The sequence below is a fragment of the Cimex lectularius genome, unplaced genomic scaffold (assembly GCF_000648675.2).
Source record: "Cimex lectularius strain Harlan isolate CLEC.00 unplaced genomic scaffold, Clec_2.1 scaffold11, whole genome shotgun sequence".
Taxonomy (NCBI): Eukaryota; Metazoa; Arthropoda; class Insecta; order Hemiptera; family Cimicidae; genus Cimex; species Cimex lectularius.
Window position 1 is genome coordinate 2730398 of NW_019392673.1, and position 26900 is coordinate 2757297.

At 34.5% G+C, this 26900-nt stretch overlaps 3 protein-coding genes across 6 annotated transcripts in view; 1 reads left to right on the plus strand and 2 right to left on the minus strand.

Moving 5' to 3' along the window:
• The first annotated feature begins 2955 nt into the window (after window positions 1-2955).
• LOC106668347 (protein AAR2 homolog) lies at window positions 2956-11193 on the plus strand. Its single transcript, XM_014397011.2, has 7 exons — window positions 2956-3231; window positions 9487-9602; window positions 9687-9806; window positions 10240-10525; window positions 10602-10892; window positions 10948-11062; window positions 11118-11193. The coding sequence occupies exons 1-7, from the start codon at window positions 3038-3040 to the stop codon at window positions 11127-11129; spliced, it is 1134 nt and encodes a 377-aa protein (XP_014252497.1). The 5' UTR covers window positions 2956-3037; the 3' UTR covers window positions 11130-11193.
• LOC106668350 (cathepsin L1-like) lies at window positions 6102-18164 on the minus strand. Of its 3 annotated transcripts, none has more exons than XM_014397013.1 (7): window positions 7892-7998; window positions 7376-7470; window positions 7168-7320; window positions 6908-7090; window positions 6629-6820; window positions 6403-6568; window positions 6102-6344 (listed from the first exon to the last, which is right to left on the minus strand). In XM_014397013.1, the coding sequence occupies exons 2-7, from the start codon at window positions 7466-7468 to the stop codon at window positions 6139-6141; spliced, it is 993 nt and encodes a 330-aa protein (XP_014252499.1). In that variant the 5' UTR covers window positions 7469-7470; window positions 7892-7998; the 3' UTR covers window positions 6102-6138. The 3 variants fall into 3 exon arrangements, with proteins under 3 accessions (XP_014252499.1, XP_024081125.1, XP_014252498.1); XM_014397012.2 differs by lacking the exons at window positions 6102-6344; window positions 6403-6568; window positions 6629-6820; ... (2 more) ...; window positions 7376-7470; window positions 7892-7998 and adding exons at window positions 14662-14906; window positions 15539-15704; window positions 15768-15959; ... (2 more) ...; window positions 16515-16609; window positions 18080-18164; XM_024225357.1 differs by lacking the exons at window positions 7376-7470; window positions 7892-7998 and adding an exon at window positions 16515-16609.
• A 3267-nt stretch (window positions 18165-21431) lies between these two features.
• LOC106668311 overlaps window positions 21432-26900 on the minus strand; it is a 222177-nt gene continuing 216708 nt past the window's right edge. For both annotated transcript variants that reach the window (XM_014396936.2, XM_014396935.2), the window contains exons 9-13: window positions 22382-22463; window positions 22176-22310; window positions 22018-22119; window positions 21841-21945; window positions 21432-21695 (exon numbers count right to left, since the gene is read on the minus strand). In XM_014396936.2, the coding sequence (XP_014252422.1) occupies window positions 21586-21695; window positions 21841-21945; window positions 22018-22119; window positions 22176-22310; window positions 22382-22463 (534 nt within the window). In that variant the 3' untranslated portion in view covers window positions 21432-21585. The remainder of the gene's footprint in view (window positions 21696-21840; window positions 21946-22017; window positions 22120-22175; window positions 22311-22381; window positions 22464-26900) is intronic.

The window sequence follows — 26900 nt, forward strand, 5'->3', positions numbered from 1 at the left end:
AAAACCCATCCCTGAGTTGCACTGAGTTTTAATTATTTAGTATGTTCTTAATTTTTTTGTGTTTATTATTAACACTGTATTGTCCTATTTTTCTTTTACTAAGTTTTCACTCATTGCATTTTAATGAAAAATTTAGCACTAATTCCTTTTAAGAAATTAAAACGAGATATAAAGAACATTTGCCTAAATCGAGCCAATTTTTTAAATTTAAAGACCATCTAAATGAAATAAAACACAGTTTCAATTTAAATAGAAAAGAGTTACACAGTTTTAACAAAGTGAGAAAACTAGATTGGTGTGAAAAATTTTCAATAAAACAAATGTAAAATTAAACCTTGAAATAAATGCGTAAATAAGATAATAGATGTTCATTTACCTCTTATTTAAAGGTTACCTGAATAATATTGAACATACAAATTAATTACCTATTTAAAATAATTTTCTTACAGTATTTATTAAGATAATATTTAGTAGAGTCGTAATTTACGTTTTACGGACTTCAAAATTGAGCGACATTAAAAACCAGCCTCTCATCGGAACGTCGCTTTAGCGTAAATAATAATAATAATATATTTTACGAAAATGTTTAAATATAGAAACATACAATATATGCAATATAAGAATATAAAAGTAAAACTCAGAAAACAAAGGAAAAATTACTTAATTATTAAACAATATTTTAAGTAAGAAAATAGCTTAAAAGTATGTTTTACATAAATATACATTAAAAGATCACTTTTACCATTTTTATGGTAAATATTTAAATAAAAACATATTTTACTATATTGTATATTAAAAAATTATTACATAAAAATATGCTGATGGGTAAGTAAAAATATTTGCATTTTGAAAGACTGTTCATGAAACTGAAGTCATTTTAAACAACTTTTCTTGGACTTTCGACTTTGCACACTCGTTTACATTGTACTTTTGTACTTTTCTATTATGCCATAAAATTGTCCAAATTAAAAGCTTCTACACTAATAGTATTAGTTTATATTTCAGTTTGAAATAGGCTCTGCTGGTACAGTGTCTTATATACTCGCAGGAAAGTAAGATCGGTGAAAAAATTTTCTTTACCAACCAGTTCGAATGGAATGTAACCCCGCTTGACGGATCGGTTGTGAAGGTTTAGCATCGCGAAGCGCCGTGATCACGATTATGATCATTTTCTTTTTTCTCTTTATCACGCTCTCTCTCTCTCTCTCTCTCTCTCTCTCTCTCTCTCTCTCTCTCTCTCTCTCTCCTCTCTCGCTTTCTCTTTTTGGTTTTTTGGTTTTTTCTTTTATTAAAAAGTTTTGTACTTATTATTAAACAAATTGTGAATAAATACTGAAAATAAACAGTACGACCTAATCGTTTTATCTTTTCTTTCACATCGTATTTTTTCATTACGGATAATTTGTATTTCTATTTATGACCCCTATTTTTGTGAAAGTTGTGATTTTAATAATATAATCCTAAACGATCTCGTTGTTTAAGCATCTTTTTAATCATCATCCTGTTATAATTAGTATAACAATAAAATCAAATTAGGAAGAAATAAAGACAAAAGAGAGCAAGAGTGAGAGAGAGTGTGAGTGAGGGAGAGAGAGTGAGAGAGAGAAAGATTTAGAGAAGGTCAGACGTGGTTTTTATAAATAATATTAGAAAACATTACATAAAAATATGTTGATTAAGTAAGTAAAAATAAGCTTTAAAGCATTAATGTGAGTATTTATCAAGAAAAGTAGCCTATTTAGAATTACGTCAATTTTTAAAGGTGAAAGTTGTGGTTTAAATAATATAATCCTAAACTATCTCGATGTTTGGGCATCTTTTGAATCATCATCCAGTTATAATTAGTATAAATATATAAACAATAGAATCAAATTAGGAAGAAATGAAGAAAAAAGAGAGAAAGAGCTAAACAGAGAGAGGGAGAGAGAGAGAGAAAGTACAGACGTGGTTAATATAAATAATATTTGAAAACAATTATATAAATATATGTTGATTACATAAGGGTGAAGGTCTCCATACCCTCCATATGTTGATTAAGTAAGTAAAAATAAGCTTTAAAGCAATGGTGTGAGTATTTATCAGAAAAAGTAGGCTATTTCGAATTACGTCAGTTTTTAGAAGGATTTTATGCAGTACCGGAGTCACATCTTTAATATTTATAACTTACTGTTGTTATAATAACCGACATATATTTTAATATTGCGTGTCAAGGGATAATCGATTGCAACTTGAAGCATCGATGTATTCATGATTTAGAGTTTATTTGTATATTATATATATATGTTAAATTCACTAATTTCGTGTTCCGCTTGACCAATTAATATATTACAATTAATTAAGGTTTTTAGTTGAGATAAAAAAGTCAATGGCACGAGCGGGATTCGAACCCACGATCTTCGGCTTGAAACGCCGCTATCTACCACTTGAGCTATCGTGACCTCGATCCACTCGGACACCAACTTCCCATCTCAACCGCACTTTTTTAACTTTTTCCCGCTCGTGCCATTGACTTTTTTATCTCAACTAAAAACCTTAATTAATTGTATTATATATATGATGAAAAACAATTGTTAAATCAATTGTACAAATATGTCTTTCGTAATCTGAAATTAATAAAGGATGATTACCTTAAAATAGGATCGTTCTAAGCAACAAATCCGTGAGTAGATCTATATTTAACAAAAAGTAAAATGTATTCAAATTTAAATTTACCGCTAACTGGAGGCGCATACCAAGTTTGACCAATTTGTTCCACGCAAAATAATAATTTTTTTTCATTTGATGTAAAAATTTTACATTATGAAAATATTTTCATATAACCTTAAAACACATAAATTTTAACATAATTAATAGTCTTTTACCATCGGCTCCCCATAGTAATGTTTAAAATGTTACTGAATTTGAATTCAAGCGATAACCGGTGTGTAACCTCAAGCTTTATTTGTTTATCAAGCTCTTCGGAAGGTAACAGGCTGGTTTTGTTGTTGTTTATTTCTTCCGTTAACTGGAAGCTTCCAGTTTCCAGTTTGTGATCGGAATGTCTTCTTCCTCGCCGGAAGTGGTCATCAGCCCGGAAGTGGCCCGTCGTCTACTCGTCGAAGGGGCGACACTCTTTTTTCTCAACGTGCCCGAAGGGACGCAGTTCGGCATCGACATGAAGATGTGGGACACAGGGGAAAAGTTCAAAGGGGTCAAAATGATACCGCCAGGCGTACACATGATCCACTACAGGTAATTAGTTTTATATAATACTGCACATACTTTATGAGCCAATATTGCTTGGTGGAAGTGCAGAAAGCTCTGTGCTAAAAACTTGTGATTAAACCACAATATGACCCTATGGCTCTACACCTGTGTCATAAGATCAGTGTTGTCATACGGGTTACCAAGACCTTTGCAGACTAAGCGAACAAGCTATCAGTCTAATGTTCACACCAGAGCCATAAGACACTCATATTTAGGTCGTAAGTGATATGCAATAATTATCATGTAAGATACACAACGCTCAAACCTGTAAAACATGAAGCAATGATAAAATTAGTTCACACCTGTACGACCACGTCATAAGATACATGGCCTGCTTGTCTCTTCCTTCATTGTCATACGATAAAAATGGCGAATTCAAAGAGTGAGGACATTGGCTTTGTGATTGGCTGGCTGGCTCATGTATTGTCGCTTCGGTATGAACCTCATTTGTCTTAAAATAAAAATCATGTAGCTAATGTTTCTGCAATAAACCCGCCTAAGGCATGCTTAGTGACACTGGAGCCTTGAGTAAAATGCCAACAATGGCCTGTCTGGTGTTGTTAAAACTTCCACCTTATTAAACATGAAGAGGCTGTCAAACATCATACAAGTTGCATATCCTTCTGAAGGGATGCTTACCATTAGAGGCTTTTTTTTTGGGGGGGGGGTTTGCAACAGCAGAGGTCATATCAACCCTCAGGGTGCCGGTTTTTTTGAAAAAAAAAACAAAACATTTGTAAGTATGTCGGGTTCGAACCCAGTACCTTTACCTTACAGTGATGAGCGCCGTGTCAACGCCTAAACTGTTGCGGCCACCGACGCCCCCAGAGACATTTTTAGAATAGAAGATAAGGTGAGAGTTTCGATCAAAGATTGAATATCAATAAAGCCTTTAGTTCCAACTGTTTATTCGATTATTCAGAAAGCTTTTCACTTACATTGTAAGCATCTTCAGCCCTTATCCTGTACATAAATAAAATAATAGAATAACAAATAATTAAATTTTGAAAAATCTGAGTACTAATGTTTACCTGAGCTTGTGTTAGAGTGCTACTTAATAGCAAGTTCGCTTAGCCTGCTATTTTCAACTATATTAATGTAATCAAATTTTGTTCATTAATTATTATTTCTTGCATTTAACCTTTTTGTTATTTAATTATTTTATATTTATCTACTCACTGTAAAGGAGCCAAACCTCATTGTGATTTTTTGAAACAATCATATTTCTATTTCAAATTATGCTCTACTTGTAATGCAAAGTGCCTGATATCACCCCCTTTGGGTATGTAATACTTACTACAATACAATAGACAAAAATTCTATTCTACTCAAAATCTGGTCTCACTGGACGAAAGAGGATGGATGGAAGTAAAATAGACAGAAATTTATAAATTTATGAAGATAACAGTTCAATAATGTCTATCATACAAATTATATTTGTCTAGCTGTTGAATCTTAGTTATATTACATTGTAGATAGCATTTTTGAAATATATTTGTACATAACATAATTAATTTTTTATTATATCCATTTTCCAAACAATCTGCATATGAACATCCATTAAAATAATAAATAAGTGTGTTTTTGTAGCAGAAAGGATGTTAGTACTAGGTCATCAGCATTCAAATAGAAGTCATTATTTTTTAAACATGTATGTGATAAAGTTCAAAGTGTGTGGTGATTAGTGACCGTTAGTCGATAATTATTCAGAAATCGTGAGATGCGGTCTGGTGTGATGTAGGTTTCAGAAAAACATTTTCTTTATCGTGCCAACGTTTCAATCTTTATTGAGATCATCTTCAGGGCCTGGGATTTACAAAAATTGTTTATATTTAACAAATACATGTAGGATGTGGAAAAAAGTGAATTTATACAATGCAAAATATATTTTTATATACAATCAGAGTATTTCTACTCACTCAAAGTGTTTGTCTTCTGTTATTTATTTATTTATTTTTTTTATTCTGTTTATTATTATTATTATTATTAATTTTTGACCACCAATTAGAAAATACAATTAATATTTTAACATAACTTTTAAAATCAAATGTTATCTCTTTTAGTTTTCTTTATAAAAATATATTTTTTGTTACAACCCTTTTTAAATTAATATATAAACATAAAACAGCAATATCTCACTGGCACTCTCAACACGACACGCAAGAATGGCACAATTACACAGAAAACAAACACTTTAAGTGAGTAGAAATATTTTGATTGAATATTAAAAAAAAATTTTTTTTTGCATTGTATAAATTCACTTTTTTCCACATCCTACATCTATTTGTTAAATGTAAACAATGTTTGTAAATCCCAGGCCCTGAAGATGATCTCAATAAAGATCGAAACGTTGGCACGATAAAGAAAATGTTTTTCTGAAACCTACATCACACCAGACCGTATCTCACAATTTCTGAATAATCGTTGAGGATGTAGTGAGGCATGGATAAATGCGTAGAGCACGCCTTTCACTACAGTATACTCTGCATAACCCTATACTGAGCTGCCTAGTACGAAATAGCTCAGTTGAACACTCTGAATATGGCAGCCTTAGCATTCCAGGGCACTGAATTTATTCAGAGTTTCAGTATGTTTTTCCAAATTACAGGTGTGAAAACTTTCAAAAACTAATATTTTTCTTGATGGAGGGGCTAGGATGTGGATAAACTTTCCACGCTCAAAATAACTTCAAGTTTTTTCATTTGATTGCTCAATTATTTGACCATTTCAGATCACATACTGAAGATGTGCATTTTATATTCATCATTTTTGTCTGTTATACAAACATCAGGTTATTTCTTTGCTGAATGTAATAACTAGTTTCAAAGGATATGTGGTTTCATAAAAATATTAAAGTTTTGCCAAAATAAATATCACTTTTATTTAATTTATTTATACAACTGGGTAGCTGGCTGAAGTAGCGATTCCACAGTGATTTTTCTTATTCCTGGCCATTCTGATGAATCCGTTCTCTCCCCACATAGGACCCCAAGAGTTTTTCACCAACCAGTACTCCTGTCCCTCTTTGACGCCATAACCGACAGCCAGCACACCGTGGTCAAGGTCCATTGGGCTGCAGGATTGTTCATAGTACACACCTAAGACAGCATCATTAGCAGAAATCATAAATTGATATATTATTTTTTTATAATTTACCTGATGAATAGAACCGGAAGGATGGGTTGGAAGCATCAATGGCTACAGAGACTGGTCCAACATTGGCGATGGCATTTTTAAGATCTTCTTCATCACCCTCGTTAATATCAACGTACCCATTATCACTTCCGGCACTTTTCTTTGGGTTGTATCTGCATTTGCCCTCCTGTTGGTAATATTTTTTAGTATTGTGATGATGCTTAAACTTTTGAATTGAATTGACTACCTTAGCTTCATACGGATAAGAAGATTCAGTGTCGATTCCCTTGTTGTCATAGACGTAAGTGAAAGCGTTGTCCATTAAACCACCTTTGCATCCTTCATTGCCATATTCTTCTGAACAGTCTATCAGATTTTGTTCGCTGAGTGAGACCAGCTTGCCTGTTTTCAAAAACAATTGTCCCTCTAGAGCACCAGTCTACGAAAGAAATGTCAAAATTGAGTTCAATGGGAATTTAAAAAAAAAAAAAAAAAAATATATATATATATGAAGTGACATGCTTACAGTGCTGAAAGCCCAGCAAGAGCCACAATGCCCCTGGACTTTTACTGGTGTCACAGCTCCTTTTTGCCTCCAGTCTACTGACTCTGGAAGTTCATCTTCTGATGGAGTATAAAATGACACAGTGTTTTTTGGAGTTGAGGATCTGTTAAATCCATTGAACAGAGACTTAAACTCATGTTCAAGCTAAAATATAAATAATTTAAAAATAAGTCATCACGCGTTATTCATTACTAACTCTTTAAATCAAATTGTCATCTTACAAGGTCTCCAAAGTGGTTCATTTTCATGTCGTATGTGACCAGACCTTGTCTGAACATCTCGTTGTGTTGGTCAATCTTCATTTTGTTACTGATGAAGACATTCTTGCGAAATTTCTCTTCTAGCAAATTCTTGTAGGCTTTTCCGTGCTCTTCCTAGCAACAGACGGCATAATGAGTTAAAAAATTAATAAAATATTACTTCACTTACTTTGAACTGTGCCCATTCTTGTAAGAAAAAGTCGTGCGGCAAAGCCTCCAATGCAGCCACTCCAAATAAAAGTAATATGGCAAACCTTGACATTTCTATAATAAAAAAATGTAACTTTAAATAATAAAGTCATCACTTGTAAATATTTTAGTTTGCTCTTATTTCTAGATTCATTGTTCAATATCCACTTTATAAATTAAATAAAATAAAATTTTAATTTTTTTAAATAATTGGTTGAAATTCAAATGATTAAATTCATAAAATTGAATATAACTATTATTACTTCGTTTATAAACTAATCTGTTTGGTTATTCAAATAACTATTGGTTAAATTTATTTACTATTAATTAGGCTTTTAATATAATTATTTGTTTAATAATAATTCAATCATTTGTTTTACATTCAGGATGAAAACTTTATGTCCATGCACTTATTTCCAAAAGTTTTACTAATTAAAAGAGAATATTAAAATTTCTTCATAGTTAACATTAAGCTGTTTAAGAAAAGAAAACTTACTTTCTGTTGTTGTCTCTGTGAGGGTTTTCGGTTGAATGGCAATTGCACTACTTCAGGCAAATATAAATGGCAGAATTTTTGAAGTGGCTGCATCATTTGTTTACCAAATCTGTCAGAATGTCATTTTTAAAGATTGAGTATTATTTTATTCCACGTATTACTTAATATCTAAAGATGTTACGGCACTTGTCAAAACTCTGGGTTAAGGGAATCCCTGAAATTGGGCGTCATAGTATCGATGAGCATCACTGCCTCATCCTCCAATTCAATTCAAAAAGTTGATCAATAATTGACAATGTTTATTCAGCCATAAAGATTTTTTTTTTCATGATGCCTCATTGTCTAATTGTTTACTGAATTCTCAAGGTAAAATCACTTTTGATTATTTATTTATTTTATCAGTTATAAAAAAGAGCTAGAACATTGCACTCTTTTGTTTGTTTGACAATCGCAATGTTTTGATCTGACAAATAGCATTACAAGTAAAAGTCATTGCAAACACATTAATTTTAAGACCCTTACACAGAGAAAAGTTTCTCATGTGTCCCACATAAGCTTGTCATGCCTTGGCTCCTTAAAAAGAGTGTGTAGGCAGATTTAAGAACGGTTCTCAGGCACAGTATTGGTTTCTGGGTTCGCTGTTCCGCTTTTGAGATTTTTGTTTAATTGTATATCAATCTGTTTTATGAGTTTTGTGGTTCATTGAATGCTTGTATTTATTAGAGTGAGTGGTGAGGGGCTGAAGGTGACATGGCGTCACCATTGCCTCTCTAGCTCTGTCTATGTGCGTGTGTGTGTGTGTGTGCGCGCGCGCGCACGTGCACGTGCGTGTGTGTCCTGTCCCTGTCCCTGTCTGTCAGTCCGTCCATCCGTCCGTCCGTCTGTCTGTCTGTGTGTTTAGTGTCAATGGCAGAATATTTATAAAAGTACACCATCGACCCTAATTTTGATTATTCGTTGGAAGGAATATTGAGTACTCCACTAACTCTTTAGAAAGAGTGTGTAAGTGGTGACGGCTTAATAATTTCTCTTTATTTGCTTGCTTTTCTCCTTTCTTGTTTCTCGATCGTTGACTTGATTCAATTGGTTGAATGGTTGGTGTCTTTGTTGGCTTTGGCTGGTTAAATCCTTGATGGAGTGTGATAGTTCCTGATCCACTCCTGGAATTGTCTGTCATTCTTTTAGACAGAAGGCTATTTTGGAAGTACCATCAATAAAAAGGTGACCAAAGGATATGCTCGTCTGGGTGTGCTATATTCTATTATAAACACCAAATCCAAGATAAGGTCCCAACTCGCGATGCTAATTTATAAATCAATCTATCATAAGGCACTCATCAAAAGGTCCTTTATGGGTGCAAAATTGGAGAATATCCAAAATAAAGTGGCTGCAAGTATTACAGAATAAACTCTTTGTGTGTAGTTGAGCTACTGATTTCGATAAAATAATAATAATAATATTTTGTCTAAAATAAAGACATATTTGTGTTTTTTAGTTGATAGTGTAGTAATAATATATTTAGAACTCATTTTTAATTAAAATGTTACATAAGTTTGGCAACAATTTCATTTCTAATTTCTTAACATGTATTTCAGTGCTAGTGGAAAGTACGGAGACGTGGCTCCCAAAGTCTCGTTTTTACACAACTTCAAGAAGTCTGAGGTCCTAGTGAAAAAATGGGATATCGATTCTGAAAGAATGAGTCTAGAAAGTAATTTCTTTCTTTCTTTTTTTTTTCAATAATAATAGAAAATCGAACATTGGAGCAGGTTTTATCATGGCCATTTTGTTCTAGCTGTCAGTGACGAGGAAGTGGCCAGGTTCAAGACGAATTTACTCAACTTAGACCATTTCCTAGGAGCATATCCTTTCGAGACGTACGATCTTTGGCAAAAATTATCGAAACACATATCTGGTAAATAATTCACTATCAGACTTGACAATATCTTCAAAGTATTGAATGAAAATTACTTTTTATCAAATAATTATTTTTGGATAATTTTGTTTGCCTTTTTACTAAAAAAATGTATCATTTTGTGGTCACCGGTAGACTGTGAGGCTCTTAATCCTGAGAGATGAAATAATCTGGGTCTTATTGTTATAAAATATAATAAAAATCTTCCTGTAAGGTAAAGATCTGGCTCACTTACAAACGGGCTTTTTTACTTAAGCTATTTATTGCATTTAACTTTCAGGCAGTTAAACTGAAAGTAATGTCATAAAATAAAATAGTACAGTTGTGGAGAAGGGAATGAAAGAATAAAGTTTCAGGAAATTTGATTTAAAAATATTATTGTAAAAAAAATTTACAATTGAGAGAAAAAAACAATGATAAAGGTAATTTTCAGATAGTGTTCTGAACCGGCTTTTACCAGAATGTGGCGTAATATCATCTGCACTTGAGCTAATCTCAATGCAAGATCGCCCCAAGCCTGTGTTGATAAGGCGTTTACGTACAGTCGATGAGCGTGAGGAGGAGCTGTTACCAAAACTCAGGCCGACCCCCGGCACTGAAATCAGGTTCACGCCTATGCCTATGAAAACTTATCCTGACGGCTCCACTCCTCAAGATATCACCAAACATTCATTAGACCTGTCGTACACACTCGATTCCATGATTGGAGACTTGGGAGAGTAAGCGTGATTGACAATGAAAACATAAACTTTGGTAGTGAAGTAATCGAAATTAATATTTTCTAAAAAATTTTAGCCCACGAGAAATCGTGGGAGAGATCCAGTTCGCATTCGTCAGCTTTCTCGTTGGTCAGAGTCTAGAATCGTTCGAAGCTTGGAAGAACCTGGTCAGGTTGTTGTGTAACTGTCGAGAAGCGGTTACAAGGCGGAGGCAGCTCTACGTGCACTTTCTACAGGCATTGGAAACGCAGCTCGCCCAGGTGCCTGAGGACTTCCTTGTCGATATTGTCAGTAGCAACAATGTCATCTACGTCTCGCTCAGGGAGCTTTTTAAGACGATGGCCGAGTCGAGCAGCATAGAGGGAAGGTAAGACTACGCACAATGTGTGAAAATCTCTTATACGTACAAGATGTTATTGCAGGCTGCGCTGTGAGGCCCAGCGCCTTCAGGAAAGGTTAACGGAAAAGTTCTGCTGGGATTTTCAAGATTTAGAATTGGAGACTGGAGACGAAGCACCTGTCATCGTTGAACTAGAAGTATAAAATTTATCATTAAGTTTTAACAATATTTAATTTTTTTTTTAATTTTCAGGCTCAGGGGTAATACTTCAGGTTCAGTTTTTTTGTACATAACATTTTGTAAATATACTATGTTTATTATGTCTTAATTGTTAAATTTATTTCACCTGTGTGCTATATTATCAAATACAAAAAACAATGAAAGACAGTAAAACAAGATTTTACCAAAACTAGAGGCCTATTATGGCAATAGCACCATTCTATATTCGGAATCATGGAACAGTACGATTTGTAAATGTGGGAAAGCAGATTGCGAATAGCAAGTTGTTAGCAAGCAAACTGTAAAATTGTTAGTGGTTCACGATGGTTTTGTCTTCTCATGCGTTTGTAATCAGCCAAATAATATTTCTATATTTGCTTACTTTTCTCTAAGCAATAAGAGAGTACTCGGCATAAGTGCTTCACTACTTATTCTTGTTTAGGTGAAGTTCTATAATTGGACAAACCAGAAAGCATATTCTCCAATGTTTTATTTAGATCAATTCCATCTTTTAAATGAACACAAACAACAACAAAACCTTAATTAATCTAAAAAGTCAATGATAACAAAATCTAGGATGAGTCTATCAATATCCAGCGTCCACAGCATCTCTAGTGCCTTTCCTGTGGTACGACCTCCTCTTCTCGCTCTTACGAGACGGTGGAAAAGAAGGTACGGTACATGAAAATTACGGATTTAGGGATTTTAATTAAAATGTTAAAACTAAAAGTAATTCTATATTGTTAGAAATAAAATTATTACAATTGTAAGAAACAAATATTTTCAAAGTATGCCTTGATTTATTTTATTTTTATTACCCTGCACTCAACTGGGTCTCCTCCGCAGCAGGTCTTTCTCCGACAACGTCCTTGGCGCATCTAACGATAATTGGCCAATTTGCGGCGGAGTCTCCTTTCCCGCTGAAAAAGGGGGGACACGCCCCCACTTCCACGGTTCCCGTGTCGCGCGATCTCCTGAGTCGTGACACCAGTTTCTCAACAGTTGACTTGATCTGATGTGTCACATGGGCAAAGAGAATGTTGAATCCGTTTGGTCAAAGTTATTCAAAAAATCCATTATACACTCTTGTATAAAATTGCGCAAGTTTCATTTGTTCCGGCTTTCCATATATCGTGGACGATATATTTTCTAGTTTCGCTGCCCATGAGTCCTCGGATCCACCTTCTGTCAAATTTAATATTTTTCCAAGTCAGCATTACGAAGATCAAAAATAGCCTCGGTCTCATCATCGTTAAGGATATCATGGGCCCAAATTGCCCACTCGTCATAAGTTTTTGGCTTATAAGCCAAAACAGCTGTGACAATTGAGATTCAGGAATTAATTGATTCGCAAATAAATTTACAAAAATTTCGGAGACATAATTTGGTTTTTTAGCGATCATTTTCCTTTTTCTGACACACCTGGAACTGCATCCTATTCTGGCATTTCTTCTACTTCTGTTTCCATTAAGTTTTCCAGGCGCTTCTTTGTGTTATGACCTCAACACATGGTCGCATGAGCATGTAGCAATTTGTTTTCTAGGTTTATCACTGTCAGTCATCGTCTATGTAAGGTAGAGGTTTGATTATGGATGCTGGTCATGGCTGGCTCCCAGATGGAGTGAGGCTGATTTTGTTCTGGATTTACTCTGGGAGTCAGCTGTTCATTGCCTGGGGGTGAATCTTAGATCTTGAGTGACTTGATTTCCAAACCATCCCTTTTTATACATACGTTTTCCCACCAGACTAGGAGTGGAAAGGAAAATCAAATCGGGGGAGTTTCCACACCACAGGTGTTCTGGTAAAGACGGGTGTGGCGCACCTGTTGATGCGATCCCAATGTATGATGTCCCACATCGCTACATACTTTTGGCCTTTTTGCCTTACCTTTCAGCACTAAATAACTCGACATTAGATATCAATTTGATCGGTTGTTCAACTATTTCAATTTTATGTTTTCCAGGTTCAGCAGGAAAGTACAGCAATGTATACAGAGTTAAGTCTATCAATTCCCACAGTCCACCAGCTGTTGTAAGTTAGAACAAATTACAAGCAGGCCTTGAAAACACTCACTTCTGGTGTTGGCACTCAGTCTTCTCTGTCCAGTTACTGAGGTTAGCTCCAGCTAGATCATTTCAGTTCCCCATGCAATCATTTTCTACATTTAAACCCATTCACACTTTCACTCACTCTTAAATGCAATCTTTCTTACTTACACACTATTTGCTCAGGGTGGTGGATTCCCATACTTTGCCATCACCCTTTACATCTATTAAAAACTAACCTCTCGACACAAGCTAGGGACACAATACTCAGAACTACATACAATAACCGTGTTTTCTCCAAAATCTGAAAGGGTACCCAAATACTCAGTGCTATGCTCATGCACAATTCTCACATCGGATGGCATTCCTAACAATCCGTCACCTTTTGCACCACTCAATTAGGTTAGTTACATCAAGCAACTTTTCTCTGCAAGCCAGACATATAGACAGGCCATATATTGTAGATTGCTGAAAAAAATCAAATTTTCGAGCTCTTTTTGGCTTTACCCACAGAAAAATATTTATTACCGATCATTATAATCATACTATCAACTTATAAGCAATTGATTTTTTGCTTGCCTGGGTATCATCATCATTAGTATACTTCTGCTTTTCTCATTATTCCCTCAATCAACGGAGTGTTATGGGAGATTTGCCAGGAAAATTCTAATGAAATGATATTGGGTTGTAGTAAGCAGACAAGCCACTCTGTTATTGGATGATTTAATTACAAAATTATGACTAAAATTACAGGAAGCTAGAATTTAATAATTTGATAGAAAATTTGATAGATAGGATACAACAGTTCTTAAAGGGGGACACACCCTGGCTAATACATCTACTATCACGCAAAAAAATTTTCCACACCATCTCTGGGACACCCTGTATATAACATGTCTGTCTTTTTCAGTAATTAATAATTAATTTTGAAATTACAGTAATAAGTTTTTTTTTTCATGTGAGTATTTCATCGAGTGCCAGTGTTTAAAAAAAAAAAAAAAGTATGTTGGGTTCAAATGCAGGGCCACCAGATTTGAACCCGAGGCCTTTATCTTTCAGTGATGAGCACTGTGTCAAAGCCAATACTGCCAATGAGCACTGTTGCAGCCACTGCCACCCCCTATTAAGTTTTTCTATGTAAATCGATTAAATTGACTGTTCAGTTTTAAGATGATAGACCTGTTATTGAACTGCTATTTTTATAAATCAATAAATTTCTATATATTTTACTTCTATTCGTATAGATTTATATTTCTGGGCTGAATATGTCTTTCATCCAATGGGACCATTGGTTTTCCAAAATTACAATTATGACATCATTCAGAAACTAATATTTTTTGTTCTTGGAAGGGCTAGACTTGAAAGTTCTAATTTTTTCATTCTTCTCATTTGATTAATTGAAATAATCATTTCACACCTGAATATATGCACTTTAAATTCATAATTTTGGTGAACTAGACAGATGTCAGGTTATTTGTTTGCTGAATGTGGTAAATAATTGCAAATGAGATGTGGTTAATAAAAAGATGATAAAAGTTTTGTATAAAAAATATTTTTTAATTTTAATTTATTTATACAACTGGATAGCTGGCTGAAGTAGCGATTCCACAGTGATTTTTCTTATTTCTGGCCATTCTGATGTATCCTTTCTCTCCCCACGTTGGACCCCAAGAGTTTTTCACTAACCAAAACTCCTGGTCTTTTTCGGCGCCATAACCGACAACCAACACACCGTGGTCAAGGTTCATTGGACTGCAGTATGGCTCGTAATACACACCTAAAACAGCATCATTAGTACAGTTCTTAATTTCCTAATTTCGTGGTCCACTTGACCAATTAAATCATTAGAATTAATTAAGGTTTTTAGTTGAGATGAAAAGAAAGGTTAAATGGCATGAGAGGGATTCGAACCCACGACCTTCGGCTAGATAAGCTGCTGCTCTACCACCTGAGCTACCATGACCTCGATCCACTCGGACATCAACTCCCTATCTCAACCCCACCTTATGAGTTTTCCCTCCTTTTGCCATTTTTCAAATGTTGTGTAATCGGTTTGGATTCTCGACGACAATTGAAATGGCGACGGAGAGCTTTAGTGAAGTGTACTTCATTTTAATTCATTAAATTCACTAATTTTGTGGTCCGCTTGACCAATTAAATCATTACAATTAATTAAGGTTTTTAGTTGAGATGAAAAATGGCAAAAGGAGGGAAAACCCATAAGGTGGGGTTGAGATAGGAATTTGATGTCCGAGTGGATCGAGGTCAAGATAGCTCAGGTGGTAGAGCAGCGGCTTATCTAGCCGAAGGCCGTGGGCTTGAATCCCTCTCGTGCCATTAACTTTTTTTCATCTCAACTAAAAACCTTAATTAATTGTAACAGTTCTTAATTTTTTTTCTATAATTTACCTGATGAGTAAAACTGAAAGGACATGCTGCTGGCATCGATGGCTACTGAGACCGGACCAACATTGGTGATGGCATTTTTAAGATCTTGTTCATCTCCCTCTTTGACATCGACAAACCCGTTATCACTACCAGCACTTTTCTTTGGATTGTATCTGCATTTGCCCTCCTGTTGGAAATATTTTTTAGTATATTATTGATGCTTAAATTTTTGAATTGAATTGACTACCACCTTAGCTTCATACGGATAAAAAGATTCAGTGTCGATTCCCTTGTTGTCTTGGACGTAAGTGAAAGCGTTGTCCATTAAACCACCTTTGCATCCTTCATTGCCATATTCTTCTGAACAGTCTATCAGATTTTGTTCGCTGAGTGAGACCAGCTTGCCTGTTTTCAAAAACAATTGTCCCTCTAGAGCACCAGTCTACGAAAGAAATGTCAAAATTGAGTTCAATGGGAATTTAAAAAAAAAAAAAAAAAAACTTTATGAAGTGACATGCTTACAGTGCTGAAAGCCCAGCAAGAGCCACAATGCCCCTGGTCTTTTACTGGTGTCACAGCTCCTTTTTGCCTCCAGTCTACTGACTTCGGAAGTTTACCTTCTGATGGAGTGTAAAATGACCTGAAGTTGTTTTTTGGAGTTGAGGATCTGTTAAATCCATTGAACAGAGACTTAAACTCATGTTCAAGCTAAAATATAAATAATTTTAAAATAAGTCATCACGTGTTATTCATTACTAATTCTTTAAATCAAATTGTCATCTTACAAGGTCTCCAAAGTGGTTCATTTTCATGTCGTATGTGACCAGACCTTGTCTGAACTTTTCATTATGTTGATCGATCTTCATTTTGTTACTGATGAAGACATTTTTGCGAAATTTCTCTTCTAGAAAATTCTTGTAGACTTTTCCGTGCTCTTCCTAGCAACAGACAGCATAATGAATGACAAAATCAATGTAATAAATAATATTTCACTTACTTTGAACTGTGTCCATTCTTCCAGAAAAAAATCGTGTGGCAAGGCCTCCAACGCAATCACTCCGAATAAAATTAAAATGGCAAACTTTGTCATTTCTATAATTAAAAAGATTAGAATATTTATAATCATTTAGAAAAAGTCATAACTTAAATCATCCTCAGCTTAAATAATCTCACAATCTTATAATACTTTACATTAATATGGTATTATAGTATAATATTTTTTTTCTATTTACCCTTTAAACACTACATTCATACAAATAAATACATTCATACACATAAATACATCCATACAGTACACACATTCCGTTTGGTCGATGGAGTACTCTTTTAAATATTCCGCCATCGACCCCGAACACAGACTCATATGCTCTCAACGTTCGAGGGGCGATGATAACGTTATATCTCACCCTCACCCCTCGCCATTCACGCTAATAAATACATGCACTCAGACAAAACATATAGACACACAACACATAAGACATACTATATACAATAAAAAAAACAAAAAAACAATTTCCCCTAAAAAGCGGAACAGGGGACTGAAACTCGCTACCGTGCTCGAGAACTCTTCTTAAGTCCGGCGGCATGCCTACACGCTCTCTGTATGGAGCCAAGGCATGACACGCCTCTATTATGTGGGACACATCAAGCAACCTTTCTCTGCATAAAGGGCACCTGCGCGGGCTTTGGCCCAAAAGCAGGTGCCCATGTGTCAACCGAGTATGGCCAATCATCAATCGCGTGAGGACGATCCCTCGTCTCCTGCTCAGATTCTCTGAGGGCCATCTACTAGTCGTGCTCTTGACTCGCAAGAGCTTCTTCGATGATCCCGCCCACTGACGCTGCCATCTTTCTTTTATTATATTTTTTACTATGTGTTTAGCATAAGGGGGCCTGATCGCGATGGTCTGATCCGGAGGGTGGGACGTACCGGCTTTCGCCGCATTCGTTACCCTCCAGGGATCCAGACAAAACCACCGTTTTTCCGAGAGGTTCCAACTCTGTGTATTTCTCTAACAAGAGCACGATGAGAGGGTCCACAGAGAACCTGTCATGTGCCCAGACGGCACTCAGAGAGTCGTACATACGAGGAAGGCCGAGCCCTCCTCGGTCCGCACCGCCTCAAGAGCGTGCATATGCTGCCATGAGGGGGCCACGACCAGAAGGTGGCCACTCCCTCACTATACACAGCACACACCACACCATCTCCAGTCTTGTATAAATTTTATAGTATCATAATGGTATTACATTAATTCATAACAATCCAAAAGAATATTTGTCAAATTAATTTATTAGAATTTAGAGTAAGTTGAATTAATTTAAATATCTCAATATCAACTCACTATAAAAACTTTTATGTCAGTGCAAAAAATAAAATTGCACTGCTGAAAATCAAAGCAACCAATCAAAGATCTTCTTAATTTTAAGAGCTAGTAGTAAAATTGTATTATATTAAAGTTTAGATTTTTGTAAAAATAATTTAATCCTTAACATGAATTATTTTTTAGATTTACAAATTTCAAATTTATCTAACTTAAATCCATTCAAAATATTTTTACTTACTTTTGTCACTGGTGAGACTGCCCTGAATGTCGATCTGGAAAATTTCACCCAAATATAAACAACAGGGATTTTGAGTGGCTCTTCATTTTTTTATTTATCCTCTTGAGTCGCTCACCTTACAAATGACATTTCAATGATTGAGTACGTTTCGTATTTCCCCATAGTAGTACGTATTAAAAAAAATGTTTGTAAACTACGTTGAAATTCTTGAATGAGGGAATTCCTGGCAGACATTCCTTTATGACTGTTCATTGTTAACAGTTTTGTTTGTAGTTATATAATTGAAAAATGTTTTTAAAATCATGACACTTTTCAAATACAGCTAATCCAGACCGAGTTTCTTTATTTCATTTTTTGCAACTTGGGCTGCTGAATTCGAACCCGGGACCTTCACCTTACAGCGATGAGTGCTGCTTCAATGCCTAAACCATTGTGGCCACCAACTCCCCTCTTTATTGAATTAATAAATAACAATTTGCTAATTGTTTGTTACACACTTTGTTGTTCTTGTTATTATTATATAATCGTCATAATGTTTTAAAATGCATATTCTCTCTCTTGACAATATATAATAAGTAATTTGTTTTTTATATTCAATAAAAAAAGTTAATACGTAGATTTCGGTTTGTTTAAATTATATAAGGCTCCCAATCAATCATAGAAGCACTTCATATTCCAAACTCCCAGTGAATTGTGCAAGATTTTGTTTGAAATTTGATGAGTTATTGTTAATGATAAAACTTGTAAATATTTGACTGGGACACTGAGTCCTCAACTATCCAACAATAAGACTAATTCTACACGTGTATCATTTTTTGCTTTGATTTGTAGTTCAAAAATGTTTATGAGTAGAATGGTATTTTTATGTGTTTTTATTCAACATACAAGAAATTAATTAGTGCAAAAATAGCCTAAAATGGTGTCAAACTTTGATTTTTCCAGCATTACTCAATCTGTTCATTAAGGAGCAGATTTTTTATGTTCACATATTTAGAAAAATGCAAATATGGTTATATTACAATTTACTATTAATGATTTATGACATTTTGAAACAATTTAAAATGTTAATATTTCATATTTTTACATATTTTGGTGTAAATTAAATTTTAATATACATTTTCTTCATTTTACACATTTTTATGGCATATTTTACTATATTATGGGATTTTTAACATTGATTTAAACTCACTAGTTTTCATGGTCTGCTTGACCAATTAATATCATTCAATTAATTAAGGTTTTTAGTTGAGATAAAAAAGTCATTGTCACGAGCGGGATTCGAACCCACGATCTTCGGCTAGATACACCGCTGCTTACCACCTGAGCTATCGTGACCTCGATCCACTCGGGTAATAACTTCCCATCTCAACTCCACCTTTTGAATTTTCCCTCCTTTTTGCCATTTTTCAATGGCGTATCAAGCCGAAGGTTGTGCGTTCAAATCCCGCTCGAGACACTGACTTTTTTATCTCAACTAAAAACCTTAATTAATTTGATTGATTTAAGCATTGTAATTCAAAGTTTTCAAAAAATTTAAAAAAAATGTATATAAAAAAAAACTCCAGATTTATCCTCCTCAACCTGTTGTTACAAGATGGGTATGAGGCAGTGGAATATTAATGTTAGAATTTCTACAAAATAAAAGATTTAATATAAAAACTTGATTTTGATTCTGCTTCATCAATTGAAATAGTCAAGAATTTAATGGGGGGAAAAATACAGTCATAAAAAAAAAAGAAAGGAAAATTGGGGGAGTGAATGTGACCAGACTTCGTCGTTTGTGATGATTTATAGATATTTATTCTATGCTTTGTTTTTATTCCGTATTTGTCAATATGTGATATAAATGAGAGGTTAGGATTGTACCATTATTGTACATACTTAAAAGCAGAGAGTCAGTAACCAGATCGAGATGCTCAAATGACTGCAGGATGAAAAATATGTGTGAAGAACAGAAAAAAAAGGAAAACATGCAGAGGGCTGTGATGACCTCTGTTGTTTGTGGCCTTTAAACCTCCCACTTTGCATATATATAGCTATCCCTTTTATTAAATAAAGTTTATAGTTATATTAAAAAAAAACATAATTGTATATTCAATAACATTATAATCACATTTCAGCAATCAATCTTATACAACGACAAGAAAAGTGTTGAAATTCCATTCAAAATGGTTGATACAGAATATTTTGTAGGAAGTTTTATATTTACAGATTTTTTTTTGTGTGTAAATTAATTATATTCGTATAAGGTAAATTTGACAGTTGGATTAATTCTGTCAAAATATCCTCCTCCATCATCTCTACTTACCGTATAAGCTGTGCGATGCCATCGACCAGAACTAAGTTCAAGGAAGGCTACTCTACATATATCGAATTTTATACAATTTAAAATATATTCTCCAAATTGTATATTGTAACATAATATATACCTTTTTTTTGTAAATATACATTTTAACTACATAATATTCTCATTTACTTACACTTTCTTTACACACTCTCCTCTCAGAAATTCTTTCATTGCCTTTCGTTACATACATTATTGCCCCTTCTTTAAACATGGCAGCTGACCTTTTGATGTAGAATCGATCATATTTTGCTCAATTAAGCCTTTAACAACTGCATATAATGTAATTAAATGTAAAAGGTCAATGATAATTCTCATTTATTAATGAGGTTTTATAATTCAGTATGATTTTTCTTAAAGGATATGTTGATTATATAATTAATTGCATATCTGAAACTGTTTTTATAAAATGAAAATTTTAAAGTTTTTTGTACAATTTTATTATATTTCAAGAAGTAATGCAAATTATTTATAAAATAAAAAAATAAAAAAAATTTAAGCAGTTAACTTCTGCCCCAGGTCTCTTTTAAAATGTTGTATTAATTACAACATAAATTTGGCTTGTCTTAATATTTCGACCTCCCCATATTTCAAAAATTATCCAGCTGGTAAAGCAAATGGTAACCATATACTGTCGGCACATTATTAATTTTTTTTTTTTAAATTTAAACTAGCGTTAAATTACCACATACTTAATTTACTTTAGGAAATGAAATGATTTTTGAAATCTGAAATACCGGAAATAATTTAAATTTGGTCTTTTTGATATTGGTCTTACCCTGAAACTGTTAACAATACAATGGATTATAATTTTTACAAAGGATTCTACTTTTAATAGAAGACATTAATAACATTTAATGAATAGAAATCCCCTATTATATAATCCTCTCACTACTAATAGAAAACATGATTTTTTTAATTAATAATTATTAGAATACATTGATAAATATCAAGCAAATTGTAAATTGTGTCTCGATAGTTGCAAGCGAGGGTCATATAAAATATATGTTAACTTAAAGGATTATGTATATTGGTTTAAGATACAAGAGTACATGACAGTCTATCCAGAGTACTGGGCAGGAGAGAAAATGTTACATCCGACAGAACTGGGAGGGCACCGTGGACTGTAAATAAAATTTGGAGTCGGTAGAACGATAAATGATTAATCTGATTTCTTTTCCAACTGATTCCCGACGTTGCGGACTGCATTCTTCAATGGAAAGCTGTCTGACGGGAAGTTCAACGGGATGCCATTCTGCCCTTCAGAGATCCCTACAAATAAATAAATTACTATTTAACATAATTTCCTGTGTAAAACAGAACTGGAAAACTAATTAATGATTTTAATTAGTACTAAATACATGTTGTATGATTAGTAATGACCAAATTAGAAGTAATGTTTTTAAATTAATATTACCTTGGTTAAGATGCTGCGGAGGCGTAAGTCGGAGACTTTCCTTTGCCACGTTAACAAACTCAGGGTGGCGTGTCAGTGTGTCTGAGAGGGATGTAATGACAATATCTAAAGGAAAACAAAAATCAATTAAATTCAAATTCGTTCAATCTTTAAAAAAGAAAAAAATAATCAGCTGACCGAGGACTTTCTTCTGCATGCTGTTTGAGATTTTCCCTTCTTTCGTTTCTCTATCCAAGAAATCCGTGAACTCCTGCAGTGCTTCCTTGGTCTCTTCGCTTCCTGCAATGCAATGTTTTGAGACTGACCAAGACAAACTGGAAAAAAAAGTGTCTTACCCCTGGTCAACGCTTGACGGAACATGATCTTTGCCAGTTGGTAGACAATCTCTTCTAAGGAAAATTCGTTATACATCAAATCCGTCAACCTCATGCGCTCCATAATCTCTTCGTAGTCTTCTTCTCCCATTGGAACTAGACAACACAATTTAAAAAAAAATTAATGTTTTAAAACCGTCGCAAGAACCAATTCAGAAATGGCCTACTTTGCTGATCCTGATAGTCGGCCTTCTTTGTCATCGAATCTCGCAATTGTTGCCTGTTATCAAACATTTCAAGTTGCCTATCCTGGAAAGCACATTCAATTTTAGTTATTTAAGGTTTTTGGTTGAGATAAAAAAGTCAGGGTCACGAGCGGGATTTGAACCCATGACCTTCGGCTTGATATGCCACTAACTTCCCATCTCAACCCCACCTTTTGAATTTTCCCTCCTTTTTGCCATTTTTCAAATGTCATGTAATCTATTTGATTCTCGGCGACAAATGAAATGGCCACGGAGAGCTTTAGTGAAGTATACTTCATTTTAATTAATTAAATTCACTATTTTTTAATGGTCCGCTTGACCAATTAATATCATTCAATTATTTAAGGTTTTTAGTTGAGATAAAAAGTCAGTGTCACGAGCTCAAGTGGTAGAGTAGCGGCGTATCAAGCAGAAGGTCGTGGGTTCGAATCCCACTCGCGACACTGACTTTTTTATCTCAACTAAAAACCTTAAATAACTAAATGATATTAATTGGTCAAGCAGATCATGAAAAATAGTGAATTCAATTTTAAGTTGATTTTATTGAACCAAACTAAAAAAATTATTGATTAATAATGTTGTTAAAAATGACAAATATAAAAGTTAGATGTGAACATAAAATGAAATTCTCGAAGGTGGGATAATAGGTCATCTCAAAAAAACAACAACCAGTTTTTCTGAGCAATATCTAAAAATGTAAGAAATATTTGTTCAGTGTATAGGCATTAACTCACCTGAGGAAGGATTAAAATAAATCCAAAACGTTGTGGACTGAAAGAAAAACTGGTTGTTGTTTTTTTGAGATGACCTATTATCCCACCTTCAAGAAGGAAAAATCATAAGTAAACTGTTGAGGTCGAAATGTAAGAAAACATCGTTAGTAAAATGAAATTTTATTTTCTGTATGCTTTCAATCTATTTATATATGTAATCGGTTGGGCTGTTATATTCTACTATTCTACTTAAATGATGCATGATTTGCCTATAAAGCTCGAACTTTCACTTATGAAACTTGAACATCAATGAAAGGGTTTCTGTATATTCAGTATTTAGTGTAAGCTAAGAAATAATTTATTACAGCCATGACATGTCATTAATGTTTTTAGCAAAACCTTTAAACCTTTGTTTATGAATATTAAAAGTTTTTTAAGACACTGATAGACAAAATCAACTATCACGCCACCTTTAAATTTTAATGTATTTAGGTTTATTAATATTTTGCATAACAAAAATAAGTTTGGTTGTAAAAATAAGGCATTTAAAAAGATTATTATTTTTATTTTACGAGGGTTCGCAACAGCAGAGGTTATATCAACCCTCGGGATGCCGGTGTTTTTGAAAAAAAGCCCATTTGTAAGTATGTTGGGTTCGAATGCAGGCCGCTGGATTCGAACCCAGGACTTTACCTTACAGTGATGAGCGCCGTGTCAACGCCTAAACCGTTGCGGCCACCGACGCCCCTTAAAAAGAAAAAGTTTATTACCTAATTCTAAAAAAAAACATTTATTGAGTAAAAAACAAACAAAAAATTCATAAAACAATTAAAAATGTTTATGAAAAACTTTTTGTCCCCTTTAATTCTGAGTATTTCTACCTCTGGCACGAATCACATCAGTCACATCCGTTAAACACCTTTTTGTTCCTTGGAAAAGATTTCTGATAAAATTCTGAGGAATTCTTTCCCATTCATCAAGAACAGCCGTTTCCAACTCTTCTAGGGTGTTAGGAAATGGGTTTCGCTGTCACACTCATCGCTTAAGTTAGTCACAAATGTGTTCGATTGGGTTTAAATCTGGACTTCGAGCTGGCCACACCAAGCACTCAATTCCAATTTCATTTAGGTAGAAATCCATGTCCTGTATGGGGCCTGGCACTATATTGCATTAGCAAGAATATCTCACCGATGTTGGGGGCAAATGGCACTACATATTCTTCGATTATGCCTTGTGTAAGTACCTCTGTGAAGTTAGCGATCTTCTTCGCACAACCAATTCCAACCAAAACAAACGAAGGAACCGGATCAGGCGTATTCTGTACAAGCCCAAAACGTGAGCAATCAAACTCATTAGGGAAGTACACTTCGGTCTTTCAAACAGAAATACATGCCATCAATGCTTGTGCTCTGGAAAATCTTAAAAGAGGTTACACTGACAAAAAATCCTCATAAGATCACACAGCCAAGAAGCTATTAAAGCATTAACATGTAAAAGAATCACATCAAAATTAGTCAGTGAATGCATCCAAAATCTCCAAAACGGGAGGAAACACAACAACCTGATGATATCTTGGGTGCCAGGGCACAGGGGAATTTTGGGTAATGAGAAAGCAGACAGACTGGCCAGAGGAGGATATGCAAGACCATACACAGGCCCCGAACCTATTCTTGGGATAACATAAACAAATATAGAATCCTACATCGCAGAATGGATCCAAGCAAAACAAAAGGAGAAGTGGATAAACTCTAGCGGTGCTAGACATAGTAAACTTATGATGAAATACCCTCACCGATACTGGCAAAAACACTGCTGCAGTTGGAGAGGGCCAAACTCAGAGGAGTGATAGGACTACTAACCGGTCACTGGCATCTGAGAAAACATCTACACAACATGGGTATATATAGCGATAATCCCATTTGCAGATTATGTAATGAGGAGGAGGAAACAGCCACTCATATCATCTTCGAATGCGAAGCAACAGCTCAATGGAGGTTTAACCTAACGTACGGAAAAAACTTAAGGAATCAAATTACAGCAGCAACAGTCAATGACCTGATACTTCTAAGAAGAAGGATTGAGTCTATTGACGGAACTAAGGAACTACGAAAGTACAATAAGCCAGAAGGCTGCAGTGCTCCCTTCCTAAAAATCCTGCTTCCTAGTATCCTTTTCTACCATACCATACCATACCTCTATGGGGCCTGGCACTATACTGCATTAGCAAGAATATCTCACCGATGTGGGGGGCAAATGGCGTTACAAGATTATGCCTTGTGTAAGTACCTCTATGAAGTTAGAGATCTTCTTCGCACAACCAATTCGATGCGGGTGACAAAGGAAATGACACCCCAGAACATCAATGACCCACTATAGAATGTATGCAGGACCATACAGCGGGACCATAAAAGGGGCGTTCCTTTATCCTAAGCATCATAAAATATTAAGACTGATGTTTTTTTTCTAAGAGGGTACGCAACAGCAGAGGTCATATATCAGCGGCCACTGATGCCCCGTCCTTCCTATTATATAGTAACTTAAATTCAGTCTCTTGGTAACTTCGTACCACTGACACTGTCATACTGATCAAATGCCTGACTGGAGCTTGAAAAATAAAAAAATAAAAAAATAAAATCAACGGAGGGAAAAGATTAACTGAAAGCGATCTTTAGGCGAGGCAGAATGGAAGGGCATAATGGTATTTTTTGTGCAAATGTGATTAATCAGTACAAAAGTAAACAAAGGAATAAACAAAACATTATTTATTTTGACTATTATAACTCATAATTATTTGTAACTAATGTATAAAGGTAATTAATTTAATTTTAACATACATTGGGTGGTGAGCTAAATTTGTCCATGAGTGTATTTCCAGGTACTGAGGTTATTAGTTTCAAATATAAGCTGAAGAAATAAGTCTGTATTTCATTTCACACATGTGCAGATGTACCTATGGAGTTCTATCTTTTAAAATGAGGTAGATTTTAAGCGTAAGCTTCAAAAGTTTATATAATTTTAATATTTTTTACCCCCATGAAGTTTTCTTCTTAAAAATAAATAAATAGAATTGTCACAAGACTAGTTTACTTAAATGACCGAATGAAAACAGGCTGATCGTTGTTTACTCAGGCACCCGGAGAGTGTCGAACCGTTGACATCAAATATTTGCTCAATTGTGAGTAACTTTGTTGGCTGAAAGACTTTTGAAGAAAAGGCTGGTTGTAATTGAAAGTAAATATTAAGTGGAACACACAATAAAAACATTCCAAACAGCTTTTCTTCCGCAATCAATTTAAATTCTTTTCTAACCTAATAATTGATTAACAAGGAAAAAAAATTTCGATACCTATCAAACCAAAATACAATTTCTATTAATGAAAAAAAATTTATTATTAAGATCTTGAAGTAGATGCGGAAGCTATTTTTTGTGAACTTAATACAAATATTACAATTAATAAAGGTTTTTTGTTGAGATAAAAAAGTCAATGGCACGAGCGGGATTCGAACCCACGATCTTCGGCTAGATACGCCGCTGCTCTACCACTTGATTATACGACATTTGAAAAATGGCAAAAAGTAGGGAAAATTGAAAAGGTGGGGTTGAGATTGGAAGTTGGTGCCCGAGTGGATCGAAGTCACGATAGCTCAAGTGGTAGAGCAGCGGCGTATCAAGCCGAGATCGTGGGTTCGAATCCCGCTCGTGCCATTGACTTTTTTATCTCAACTAAAAACCTTAATTAATTGTAATATATTAATTCGTCAAGCGG

Coding starts and splice junctions, on each gene's coding strand:
- LOC106668350 (XM_014397012.2), bottom strand. CDS start 16,607: ATGACAAAGTTTGCCATTTTAATTTTATTCGGAGTGATTGCGTTGGAG. Junction 16,226..16,302: donor TGAACCACTTTGGAGACCTT/GTAAGATGACAA, acceptor TTTATATTTTAG/CTTGAACATGAGTTTAAGTC. Junction 15,705..15,767: donor TTTATCCGTATGAAGCTAAG/GTGGTAGTCAAT, acceptor TATTTCCAACAG/GAGGGCAAATGCAGATACAA.
- LOC106668347 (XM_014397011.2), top strand. CDS start 3,038: ATGTCTTCTTCCTCGCCGGAAGTGGTCATCAGCCCGGAAGTGGCCCGT. Junction 3,232..9,486: donor GTACACATGATCCACTACAG/GTAATTAGTTTT, acceptor CATGTATTTCAG/TGCTAGTGGAAAGTACGGAG. Junction 10,526..10,601: donor ATGATTGGAGACTTGGGAGA/GTAAGCGTGATT, acceptor AAAAAATTTTAG/CCCACGAGAAATCGTGGGAG.